Here is a 13,777-nt window from a genome sequence, read left to right on the forward strand (position 1 = left end):
CCCCGGGGAAAAGCTGTCTAGATTAATTGACTAAGAAAGGTCACAGATTGCTAATTCTTTACAGAACTGGATATGTATGTATTTGCTTATAAACTGGCAGGAGATGGAAATTTCAGAAAAGAAAATTACATGACAGTGTAACGGGCCAACCCTGTGCCTGGGTGTGAGCAGGTGCCCAGCACTCGAAGAGTTAACACCCACTCTAGATGACTGGCAGCACAATCGCAGAGGCGGGTCTTTTCCACCTTTTAAAAGGGGAGAATGGCAGTTGGGGCGGTTGTTGTGGGTTGTGGGTCAGGGAGTGAGGGTGAGAGGGAGAGCGGGTTGGAGGTTAGGCTTAGGTTAGGAAAGGAAGACATTTAATCCTGTTTAAAGTTGTATCCAAGCTTATGTACCTAATTGAAGAACATTGTAACCGCATTCTACCTTAACTTCCAAAATATATATATGTTACCTCAATAAACATATTTTTGTTGTTCAACGTTCGTGGACTCTGGCAGTGCGTCAGTACCTCTAGAGGTGTGGTTGAGGGGAAAAGCACTAGAGGTTTCCTGAGAGAAAGGGGACGGGTGGCTTATTCTCCTAACACACAGAGGACTGGGCAGGGAAGCCAAAGGTGCCACGCAGTTGCCAGAAAGGAAAGGGCAAGCTGCAGCAGTTTGGGAACCCAGGGCGGGAGATCCCAAGGTGGCAGGAGTTTCACTTTAAGAACGTGGAGAACTGAGGTACCCCGAGGACATCTCTCATAATATCATTTTGGGGATTCATTTTAGTCGTCGGTGAACCCTAGGGAGAGACACAGTCAGGGGAAACTTTTTACACGTTGTGCGGGCTCTTGGTGGGAGACTAAAGGGCACGCCAACGTTACAGACAGCGCTACTTAAAACAAACTGTTCAATACCAGCTATGTACCTGGTATCTGCATGAATGATACTCTGAACCAATTATTTCTACAGTGTTATTTTTGTAAGCAACTCAAGACCATTATGCGATCAAAAAGCCTTCTGGCTCAAATGCCTTCTTGCCCTGTTAGTTCTTTATGCTCCACAGTCATCTCCAGCAACATGGCAGCCCACCACAAACAATTACTCATTCACATTCCAGTATGTTTAGAACCGAAATATAAACAACTTCCAGTTATTTCACAGGAATTTGCGTTGCAGCCCATGCACTCGGTATCGCTGCCTGGGTATCCCTTCCCAACATTTCTAGATAAGAAAGTGCACCTCAAGAGAGATATAAACATGTCACAAACTTACATTTTGTTCCAGTGTTGTAATCTCTTGTTCAGACTTTGCAAGCTTAAATTTGAGGTCGCTGATTTGTCTATTTGCATCTCCTAAAGACATTTAAAAAAAATGGGTCACCCATTAAAACAACCTTGAAAAATATTCCCACAGTATCTAGGGGCATTGAAATATACTGCAATTTATTTACAGTGTTGTATAGGGCTGTTCAGATGCCATTTTTACAATGATAACCTCATGAAAATGCACCAAACTACCTTTATGTCCATGGGATCTCTGGTAATGTCCACTCATTATCCTAGAAGCAAAAACCTCTCAACTGCATTTTCTACAGCAGCCATTTGATCAAGCTATAGGGGAGAGAAATGGACTGTAGGGCATCTCTGCCAGCTCTATTAACAGACAATACATTTTTCATTCCTTTAAATCTCAGCTGCCCATTAGAAGGATTCCTTAACTAAGAAACAGTGGCCAAGTTTTGTTCCTCGTCACTCCCCAATGACATTTGTAAGCCACCCTAAACATATTTTTTTGGGGGGGGGGGTTGCAGTACAGTGCAGTACTGTACAGTGACTACTCACTGCTGGCAACTACCGTATTTTTCGGTCCATAAGACGCTCCAAACGATAAGACGCAGTATTTTTCCCTGGTTTCCCCCCTTTAAAAATTAGGTGTGTCTTATCGTCCAGAGAAAAATATTTTCTCTGGTTTTTTTCTGCTCACCCCTTCTCCCCGGCTCCCTTTAAAAAAAGCGGGGATGAGCCGCTCTGAAGGGGCGCCACACACCCCTTCAGAACGGCTCATCCCTGCTTGCTTTGAAGGGAGCTGGGGAGAAGGGGTGAGCGTTCACAGAACGGAGGTGCGGGGAAGATCCAGCAACATCTCCGCTGCCGCCCCCACCTCCTGCCAAACGGGGGTGGGGGGAGGAAGCGGGAGCCAAGCATTCGGTCCATAAGATGCACCAACATTTCCCCTTCCCTTTTAGGAAGGAAAAAGTGCGTCTTATAGGGCAAAAAATACAGTAAACAAAAACTCCTTCCTAATTTCTAGGATCCTTCCAAGTTGGAAAGCACTGATACTTTCTCCAGGCACCCCCATACTGGCCACCTTTGACCATACAATGTGTAAACCTATTAGTCTACAGAACATACTCTTGCCCACATCTGTTGAATGCATTCAGTTCCACATTACAGTTGGGGCCCCATAACTTGGCACAGCTTCCAACTGGTTTTCTCAGGAAATAAGCATTCAGAGTGACAGCTCAGGGGAGAAGCATGAAGTAAAGTGGGTAAACATGCAGGGAAATCAGGTAGGAAAGCTACCACCAACCTTAATAATGAAACCTATTTAATTATATTTTGTATGATTATGTAAATGGATAAAATTAGCTATTGTCACTGAAGAGTTGAATACAGAATTACAATGTGGGAATAAATCTTACTTTGGAGCTCAATCGCATGCATCTCTGTGCCATTTTCTATGACTCCATCTTCTAAATGTAAATTCTCCACGTTACTGTTCTGCTTTTCTTCCAGTTGTAATTTTAATTTTTTAATCTGAAAACCACAAATAATTTAATCAATTTACTGGCACACTAACAGTATGTGAACAGAATAATTAGCATTACAAATATCCTGCATTTCCCAACAAGTGTACTCAGATTGCATTATTTGAACTGGTATTCGTGTTCCGTAGCATCTGAAATTATTTTTTGTAAGGAATGATGTGACAGCAAGAGGAGAAGTTACAGACAAAGTCAGGGACAGAAGAGGCTTATGAGTCATGCAGGAAACAGAAGCTGCAGACACTGCCAGCGTTTTCTCAAACAACCGTAACAGCTAAAAATCTTGCTCTTTTAAAAAATTAAAGTGAAAATTTTGAAGAAGCCGAAATATTATCACACTAGCTACCTGGATTGTATTATTACGATTACACAGAACACTCGATATGGCAGACAGCTTTGTACAAGGGCCCAGGTAGGGGAGGGTGCGTAGCTGCAAAAACCCCCACCGCTTCTTCCAAACAGTGTGCCAGTGAGGACACAGTTTTGTACTAATGTACTTAACATTACAGTGGTACCTCGGTTTACGAACTTAATCCGTTCCAGAAGTCCATTCTTAAACCGAAAGCGTTCTTAAACTGAGGCACACTTTCCCTAATGAGACCTCCCGCTGCCGGTGCCCTTCCACCGTTCAGATTCCATTTTAGACCAAGGTAAAGTTCGCAAACCGGGACACTATTCCCAGTTTTGTGGAGTTTGTAAACCGAATTGTTCTTAAACAGGACTGTTCTTAAACCGAGGTATCACTGTACTGTTCTGCCCTGGAGCTATAAAGAATGCAAAGAAAAGTAAAAATTGACATGGTAATTACCAAGTGGTAAGATAGGGCGGGTTCATTTAGATATTTTTGTGCTCAGGTGTGAGTACACAGAATACCCAAGCATTATATGAGTGTGAAGCACACACACGTTTTGAAGGGTTTTCCCCCTTAAAGGGAGCCCAACCCCTCCCTAATATCCGATTGCATTTCTTTTAAAAATCATCAAGCACCTCTTTCTCTCTCTTTCAACCCACACACACACACACACACACACACACACACACACACAGTGTGCACACTTAAATGTATATGCATTTGCACTCAATCACACTCAAGTGCAAAATTCTTTTCTGTGAAGGGGCCCAAAGTCTTGTTCTATTTTGGCTCAGGCAATTCAAATTATCACATGAAAACGGTGACCTTGTCAATCAGCTCTGACCTGTAGGGAAACAACTGGCAACATCCGAAGAGACTAATACAGAGGAAGTATTAAACGTTTGATTACCTGTTCAAGGAAAGATTCTCGCTCATCAACAAGTTTTTTCAATCTAATGTCTACAAGAAAAAAAGAGAAGTGAAGCACCCTGTTGATACTGTTAAGTGAAAGATGCAAAGTATGTATTAAATTTGAAAAAGAAAGAATGAAGGTGAAGGTTAGTGGAACTAATGGTAAAAGAGAGTTATGCACGTACCACGGTAAATGAGGCCACAAACAGGACTGGGAAGGGGTTTCAGCCAAGGGAGGTTATGCCAGTCTCACAAAGCATGCTTGTCACTTCAGTAGAAGCAGCCAGGTGCATGCAAAGCAGCTAATCTTCTACTGTAGGTTAGCATGCAAGGATTCTAGGGTCAAACCCTGGAACACAAAAATCTCACAAATCTTTACAGTGCAGCAGCATTAGGAAGACATCAACACACTTATCACAAGGAGGTACACATCTCTTCTTCTTTTTAAAGCACCCCTCTTTATAATTTGTCATTGGAGGGGTGTGTGTGTTTCCAGGTTGAGAACTATCTCAGGGTGCGTCTCTCAAATCCAAGGGAAGAGCCACTCACCCCAAACATTTTGCTTCTGCCACCTTCACCATCTTTTTGCCCTGCTGGCTGGGGCTAATGGGAAACATCTATAGAGCACCAGGTTGGGGAAGGCTACTGTATATTCTGGCGTATAAGACTACTTTTTTAATCCGGGGAAATCTTCTCAAAAGTCGGAGGTCGTCTTATACGCCAGGTGGAGAATCTGTGGTCGAGTATAGCTCAAACTCTATATTTTAACTGGAAAAGTTGGGGGTCGTCTTATACGCCCAGTCGTCTTATACGCCGGAAAATACGGTATGTAGTGTATTCTTGCAAAAAATGATTAACAGCCTAAGATGCTGAAACAAGCATGTGTTTTATTCTCCGTATAAAACTGTAACATTCTCAAAGATAATTGAAGTGCTCCAAGAATCATTATACTTTCTGTAGTCAAAATAAAATATAAAATAAAAAAATCCTTCCAGTAGCACCTTAGAGACCAACTAAGTTTGTTCTTGGTATGAGCTTTTGTGTGCATGCACACTTCTTCAGATACCACGAAAGCTCATACCAAGACCAAACTTAGTTGGTCTCTAAGGTGCAACTGGAAGGATTTTTTGTATTTTTTATTTTGTTTTGGCTATGGCAGACCAACACGGCTACCTACCTGTAACTATACTTTCTGTATTTGAAACTTGAATATATACATTAAGATAAAATGTAAGATTACCTTTCCCATGCCACTTTGCACCACACTGAAAGTTACTACTTTTGAGAACTTTCAAGGGACATTTATTGGACATTGCAAGGGAAGGTTGCTCTTCATAAAAGAAGAGGTGTCAGGTGCACAGATCTTCCAACACATTTCCCTAGAAATCAGTCATTACACTCGGCACCAATGGGATGTAGCTAAAAGCTCCCTAGTACAAGGAATCTCCCTTTAGCAGAGCAGCTCAGTCTGCATATTTATGTGTTTCACTCTGTACATCTGAACAAATACGGAGCATTCTTATTATGTTACGTATAGAAGCTTTGGAGACAGAAGGCCAGAGTCCCTATCGTTTTTATTCAGGACAAATTTCATCAGTAGGTATGGAGCATAGAATCAAATTTGTAGCACAGAAAACCACAGCTTGAACGGCTGTAGCTTCAGGTAAATGTCAATTTTATAAACTGGAAACATTGCAAAGAAGGTAATTTCAGTACTAAAGCATTGCTGTAGTCTTCAGGCCGCTTTGCTGACCCAGGCATACTGTATAATGGTGAACATCTATATGAACTGAAAGGTGATTAGGCACAATCAATAGCATCATCTCAATTAAAAAAATAGGTATTTATTGAATACAATACTGCTAGAACCACATGGGAGTCACTTTTCCGTGATGTGATCCATTGCAGCTGGACACTTTGTCTGAATGATGCAACTACCTGGACAAGGTCTGTGGTGTCGCGTTTTCCCATGAAATCTGTCACAGCTTTGGGTGCCTCAATAGGGCTGAGACCTGATTCTTTTGTACTAGGCCCCTGGTTTCCTGCCCTTTCTCTCCTCCTTTCTTATTAGTTTTAGATTTAAAAAGAAAACTTTGCTTATAAGGTTGCTGGGTTTGCTGCAGAGTATAGTGCTGGTGAGTTTCCAGGCACCAATTATCGTAGTTTGCTCAGATAACTTAAATTGCCTTCAAATCAGCATGGGGAAATTTGTGTCATGGGCTGAGGCTCTTTTAAGTACCTAGCATGTTCCGATTCCCACCCACTTGGTTGCCACAGAGCATGCCGGTCAGTAAATCACACAGTTCAAAGTTGGGAGTTAACTCTTTTATTAGCAAAAACATGATTTCCACAGACTTGGCTGAGTGTCAGGCCTAATGAGCACAGGAGCTCATTCCCTGTGGGTCTCACTCCATGAAATCAGTTGCCAAGACTAAAGGTCACCGCCTCCCCACAGCTGTCTATGTTTCCTCCTCTCCAGGGCTTTCCCCAAGCAATTGGAGACTGTGCCTGTGTGCAGCCAGTCTCACCTCCACACTTTTCATGACTCTCTTGGTTCTGGGGGAGGGGAGCTGATCACAGCAGGAGGGAGTTTTTGCAAACTGTAGGACCTGGCAAATCCAGCCGGTGAGGGAGGCATGAGATCTCCCCATAGACGCATCAGGGTGTAGAAGCCACACCAGGTCCTTCGCCCCTTGGGGAGAGTGAAAGGTGACTCTGCAAAGCTTCACTGTAGGACGGGTTCATTCATTGGAGACAGTGGAGCGGGGAGAGAGAGAGCCTTGTTCTAAACAGGCGGGGGAAGGATTTCCCACCACTCATCCTGAAGCGCTGCCTCCAAAACAGCTGCAGAATCTTCTCCTGCCCCAGATGCAACTCACCAGGGAGACCTCTTGCCTTTCCTCTACTTTAAAATCATGCAATGAAACCAGAAAGGGGGGGGGGCTTTCCCTGACCTTGCAGGAGAGCCATTCATCAGCTGATTTGCCCCATCCCAGCATGCACCATGTGGGCACACCATAGAGATAGGAAAGGGTGAAGAGTGACTCTTGCATGCACACTTCCTGGCTCTGCTTGCAAAGCAAGCGTTTGTACAGAGAGCAGGTGTGTCCATAGATTTAGGAGAAAGTTAAGAGTGACACACACACACACACACACACACACACACACACACACACTTCCTGGTTCTGTTTGCAAAACATCAGACATTTTGCTGATTTTTAAAAAATTCCCCCAGGTGCTGATTTCACCCTTTGAATCTCATACATGTCTGGGGAAAACTGGACATATGGCAACCGTACATTATGCTACTGTATGGCACATCTTAAGTAAACAGTAGGGATACTACCACCTTTCACCCTTACTAGTTCCTCCCTCTACTCCTGCCCATATAGACCCCATTTACAATTGTTTAGAGAAGATAAATCAAGACATAAGGGGGCTATTTTACAGAAAACGATCTCAGAGCAACAGTAGCAATAAACAATATTTCACAAAACAAATTCCTGAATATTGTTAATAATCACATTTTTAGTTCATATATGACTGGTTGAAATTTGCACCAAATTTGCAGATGACATCAAATTGGGAGGGGGAACAAAAGCCACAGAAGACAGAATCAGGATTCAAGATGACCTTAACAGATTGGAAAACTGGGCTCAAGATCTCCAAATGAATTTCAATAGGAACAATGTAAGGTTCTGCACTTAGGTAGGAAGAACCAGATGCACAAATATACGATGGGGGACACCTGGCTTACTAGGTGTAACATGAGTCAACAGTGTGTGTCAACAGAAGTCTAGTGTCCAGATCAAGGGAGGTAATAGTCCCACTCTATTCTGCCTTGGTCAGACCACACCTGGAATATGGTGTCCAATTCTGGGCACCACAATCTCAGAAGGATGTTGACAAGCTGGAACGTGTGCAGAGGAGGGCAACCTAGGTGATCAAGGATCTGGAAACAAAGCCTTATGAGGAACAGTTGAAGGAGCTGGGTATGTTTAGCCTGGAAAAGAGGAGAATGATAGGAGATATGATAGCCACCGTCAAATATCTCAAGGACTGTCACATGGAAGAGGGAACAGGCTTATTTTCTCCTGCTCTGGAGGGTAGGACTTGTGCCAATGGCTTCACGTTACAAGAAAGGAGATTCCAAATAAACATGACAGTAAGAGCTGCTAGACAGTGGAATGAACTCCCTTGTGAAGCGGTGGACTCTCCTTCCTTGGAGGTTTGTAAGCAGAGGTTGGAAAGCCATCTGTCATGGGACTCAGCTAGATTCGTAAAGAAAAAGTGATTTATATGCGTTGTATATGCAATATAGCATTGTGCCACCAGATGGCGTTGTGAAGTCCCACTTTTATCTACCTGTTTCCTCTGTTTAAATTTACATTGCGTTTAACTGAAACGCTTCTTTGTTGTGTCTAGATCCAGCCATGGGTGCTGCATTGCAGGGAGTTGGACTAGATGACCCTTGGGTTCCCATCTAACTCTACAATTCTGTGAGGTATAGAATGAGGTATACTGGGGGATAAAACAGCACTGAGCTTGCCAACTGGCACCCCAAAGCAAATTCTCATATTAACAGTTGCAAGTCAATTGTCAGTATGCCTCAACTCTAATTACGTAATAAATGATTGCAATGTTAGAGCTATTTGTCCACATGAAACTTGAACAGGAGCGGTGGGTGACTTTCAGCCTGAAGGCCTGTTCAAACCCAGTCCAGGTCTCCAATATGTCCAGTGAGGATGCCCCTCACAAACCAGGCCCATAGGTGATGTCAGGTATGGATGAAGCTACAAAGGAACCATTGGGAAACGAAAGTGAGCTTCAGTTTGTGAGTGGGGCTCGCTGCCAGCACCAGTTAGCTGACTGGCACTGACAGGGAGCCCCACTGGGATCAGCTAACTAGGGACTTCCTTGCTGAAAACTGTGGGTGATCGTTTTCTCTGTCTGGAGGAAGTGGACTCAACTCCCTTCCTCCAAACAGACATTTGTCTCTCTGGAGAGGCAGTGGTTTGGATCCCATCCACCTGGCAATGGGGATCTGACTCACTGGCTGATACCAGTTTTGCACCTTGGATTATTAGCTCTGGCTTTGCCTGGTGCCCAAGTAGTCATCACTGTTTACCCTGGAATTCAGGCATATTCTCAGTGCATGCCCTGGGGAGAAATGGGAAGAGCAGAGAAGCTTCATTGCTAAACACAGCAGGAAAGGATATCATCTGGAAATGAGGCTACCAATGCACACTGGTATTGCATATTGATTTTGAACTCGTCCTAGTCACCCAAATCTGTGGCCCACTAGGTTTTCTAATACAGTGGCACCTCGGGTTACAAACTCCGCTAACCCGGAAGTAATACCTCGGGTTGGGAACTTTGCCCCAGGATGAGAACAGAAAGAGCGGTGCGGTGGCAGCGGGAGGCCCTATTAGCAAAAGCGCGCCTCAGGTTAAGAACAGTTTCGGGTTAAGAATGGACCTCCGGAACAAATTAAGTTCGTAACCAGAGGTACAACTGTACTGTTTCATTGGAAGCCTTATCTCAGAGGAACATATTTAATTTTGAAAGTTTGAAGTTACATGGTTGTAGAGGTGGATTCTCCTTCCTTGGACATTTGCTGCCAAGGAGTGTGGTGGAGTCTCCTTCTTTGGAGGTCTTTAAGCAGAGGCTTGACAGCCACCTGTCAGGAATGCTTTGATGGTGTTTCCTGCTTGGCAGGGGGTTGGACTGGATGGCCCTTGTGGTCTCTTCCAACTCTATGATTCTATGGTTGTAGCCAATGGTGTTTCCAGAAGAATCAGAGAGAAAGAACGCTCAGTATTCCTCTTCCTAAAACTAGTCTTGAGGGTCTCCAACCTTCCGAAGCAGATGCACAGGTGTGAGGGCTGCACAGGGAATGGGGGAACTGCCCAAAATTGCTTATTACCCTGATTCACTTTAGCACCAGCTGAGCAACACAGTTGGATACAACTCACTGCTTTTGCTAAGAACTGCCACATCTAAAATAAAAGCAACAAAACAGATAAAAGCAGCAAGGGACCATCTAGATAATTTCAAAAATCAATTTATATAACAAAAATTACGAGCAGTATCAGTTGAATTGTAAATGCTTTATAAACAGGAGACAAGAAACACCTTAGAGTACAAAAAGTTTATTTCAATCTATATACAATTCAGTGTGTGATATATGTTTTGTTTTTCCTTTTGTGCTTTAGTAGCTGAATACATTTATTATCTATTATAAGTGCTACAGTGCTACAATCATTCAGACTATAATCCTACTTTATTTGTAACAGTCTAATACAAAAAAATGTTTATTTCTGCTTTAAAAATACTCCAACTTGGAAATAAGATACATACTGAAAAATTAGAAATTATCCATTTTCATTTTAGCTATTATTAAAAAAGTATTTATTATTTTCTATAGCAGTGTAATAGAGTTTTATGCATAAAACAACAGTTGCCTTTGGTTCTGTGGTTTTAAATAACAATTATTAAGGCACCCACAAAGTCATCCAAATTTGCCTACATTTCAGCAAAGAAGAAGGGGAAAGACTTTAATATTTAGATTTAAGAAAATATTAATTTGGGGTGGGAGGGAGGATAGAACATATGATATAACTTGAAGAAAATATTACCTAATAAAAAAGCTAAGCACAATATAAATGAAGCAGAAAAGAATCAAAACTTTCTTTAAAATAATATATATAGCTAAAGTGTAAACTTATTCCTATTAGCAAACTTATTCCTATTAGCAAATGGTTCTTCACTTGCAACTTCTGTTCATTAATTCTGTGTTATACAAAATTCCTATATTGACCTAACTATATTTTGGCAATAGCAGTGACCTTAATTTAGAATGTGTCCATATGCAGCCTGTATAAAGTGCCATTTTATCACCTTCTGGCAAACTACCAGCATTTGAAAGCATATTGAAGCTGATGTGCTTTATAACAACTTGCTTCTAAAATAAAGATGTTTGATAATTGTTAGCATATATTCAAAAGGTGGTCAGTTTCTAAGAACCTTCAAATCTTAGCTTTCATTAAAAAACACTGTGGGGGGGAATCAAATGCTATATTATACTGTAGGTGGAAATATTAAAAGCACTTAATTCTGATTTAGTATGATTAATAGCATTGTTTTACTGTGATAAACAGTAATTAAAACCTGAGAGGTAAGAAAATGTCATATTCATATTCATTCATTACTGATATAGATAACGAGTTGTATAAAATGTATTTAGAGCGCGAATCTAGTTCCACTGTTAAACTTTTCCTTTGGTCTTTTGTTTAAAACAGCATATTTACTCTGAAATCATCAGATGGCAGGTTTGTAACATGCAATAATGACCTAGCTTCTGAGGTTACGATATGACACAATCTTCCCGAGATTTACCTTTACCCTTCCTACCCACCTGGACTTCCTCTTCACTTTCATGCGCATCATTTTTTAGTTTTTCTAACTGCTCTGCAGTATATTCAGCAATGTGATCTATATTGATTTCATCTAACATCTTTTTGCTTGGGTCTTCCAAAATTTCACACTGTGCCTTTGAGGCCACAGAAGCAGAAGGATCCGTTTGAGAGCGTGCAGCTTCTTCCAATTCTTTCCCTTGCTGCTGCTGGGTCTTTTCACTTTCAATCACGGTGGATTCATTTATGACCTCATCTGCTAAGGCTTGGTAGGTTTTACCTTTTTTATTTTCTTCAGCATCTCTTTCTTCATCTCTATACTCCATTTCCGTGTCCTTTTTTATTATATCCTGTGTTGCACGCTCTGTAATCTCATCTTTCTCTTGCGTTTGGTTATTATTTGTATTAAGATTATCATTCCTTTCAGTAGTTTCCTGTTGTCCAAATGGAGACTCTGCAAAATCAAATGCTTCATGATATTCTTCCACAACTTCTTCTTCTTCTTCTTCTTCATTGTCAAGCTTTCTCTCTTGATCACTGAATTCAGTCTTCTGTGAGGTGAGGCAAGGAGCCTTCTCGATATCTGGCACAATGTCAAGAATCTTTCCTTCTGTTTTTTCGCGATTCTTGTCCTCTTCATTTCCTTTGTTTACTTCAATGCCCTGCATATTTACACATGCAGTTCTAGCAGATTCCTGAAAAGTTTCATCTTGTTTATTTACACTTTGCTCTTCTGTAGGCCGGTCTGTAACTTGTGCCAGCTTATAGTCTTCTTCTTCATTATTGTCACCAGCAACTTCTTCATGTGCTATCTGGATGTCTGCCAGAGTTTTGCCATCATCTATGAATTCTGATTTAATGTCCCCATGTTTCTTAGAATCATCCTCATGGTCTAAGTTCCTTTCCTCAGGGATCTGGCACTCACTGTGACTCACACCACCTGCAGCAGTTTCTTCTGTATGAACCTCTTTCATGGTAGAATCTAAATGTTCATCCACTGCTTCCGCTAAAGCTGCTCTCTGATCCGTCTCCATAGCAGGATTTTCTTCATTCTTTTCACTGGCTCCAATCACTTGCGTAATTTGTTCCTCTTCAACAAATGATTCATCTTTTGAAGATAAGGGCTGAGTTTTTCCCATTCCAACTTGTTTCTGTTCTTCAGACTCATCTGATGCATAAGATATTTCAATTTGTTCCACAGCTACTTCACATGCCTGCTGCTGCATGGCATGTTCCGTCTCTTTCTCTTCATTAATTCCACCAGTTTCATTTTTATCCCAATCTGCTTTATCAATTAGTTTGATGTGTCCACCTTCAAGAAGATGTCTCTCAACAATTTTGCTTTCTGGCTGTCCAATATAAGGGTCAATACTCGGCACTTTGATAAGCAAATCTTCTGCCAATTCTGGTGATTCTGATTGACTGGAAGTTGCCACATGGCTGTTATTCACAAAATCCAAAGCTTCCTGAAATACCTCATTATTATCGCCTTCTGCCTCATCACCTACAATATGTGTTTGCTTATCTTTATCTCGCTGTTGGGGAAGTATTTCTAAACCTGTATGTATCTGCCCATTAGCCTCAATACCTGAACATGCTACTTCAGTATCACTTTTATTTACAACATTTCCATCAGACTCTTTCACTTCTATGGTATCACCAAGGAACCCCCCTTCACCCCTTAATTCAACTATACCACTGTTTTCAAGGGAACAAACAATTCCTGGAACATGCTCTGAATGACTCTTAGCTGGTTCCTCAAGTCCACTATTTAATAACAGTGTTGATGCCACTTTGCCTTCAGTGATTTTCTCTGCCTCCGCATTTTCATCAGCATGCAACGTCTTTATCTCTGAACATTCCTGTACAATTTCCTGTTCCTTAGTCTCCTCTGTGTGTTCCTCATGCTCAGTATTCTGCAAGATTTCTTTTTTCCCCACATTCTCCAAAATCTCATTTTTCATCTCCACTTCCTTGGCTCTGCCTAAAAGATCATTAAGAAAGTTGAAGGGACCAAAATAGGGAGACTACTTAACTGTGTTACGTTAAACACTTAACCTCCCCACTTAAAACCCAGAAGAGAGAATGAATCAGAAGAACTGGTTAAGAAAGATCAGCTTTTGCCAATTATGTGAAGGCAAAGCAGCAATTGAATTAGTTAGTGGCCTGATCAGCAGAAAGTGTCTTCTTCCCTGGTATAAACTGTACTGCATTTGTAAATGCCATTGAAGTTTGAAGGTTTACAAAGGAAAATACCTTTTGATTTGTATGACAGCTATCCATTATT

The 13,777-nt window shown here is 41.6% G+C and overlaps 1 protein-coding gene across 19 annotated transcripts in view; it reads right to left on the reverse strand.

The window, feature by feature from the left end:
• The window catches only part of LRRFIP1 (LRR binding FLII interacting protein 1), a 114,901-nt gene that overhangs the window by 5,289 nt on the left and 95,835 nt on the right, over positions 1-13,777 (reverse strand). For 15 of the 19 annotated variants that reach the window (XM_033171301.1, XM_033171299.1, XM_033171297.1 and 12 more), the window contains one exon: positions 11,343-13,474. In XM_033171301.1, the coding sequence (XP_033027192.1) occupies positions 11,442-13,474 (2,033 nt within the window). In that variant the 3' untranslated portion in view covers positions 11,343-11,441. Of the gene's footprint in view, positions 1-1,259; positions 1,340-2,688; positions 2,804-4,073; positions 4,124-10,211; positions 13,475-13,777 lie in introns of those variants that run through there. The other 4 variants (XM_033171303.1, XM_033171302.1, XM_033171294.1 and 1 more) reach the window with 2 other exon arrangements.

This window comes from Lacerta agilis, chromosome 1, assembly GCF_009819535.1.
Source record: "Lacerta agilis isolate rLacAgi1 chromosome 1, rLacAgi1.pri, whole genome shotgun sequence".
Lineage (NCBI taxonomy): Eukaryota > Metazoa > Chordata > Lepidosauria > Squamata > Lacertidae > Lacerta > Lacerta agilis.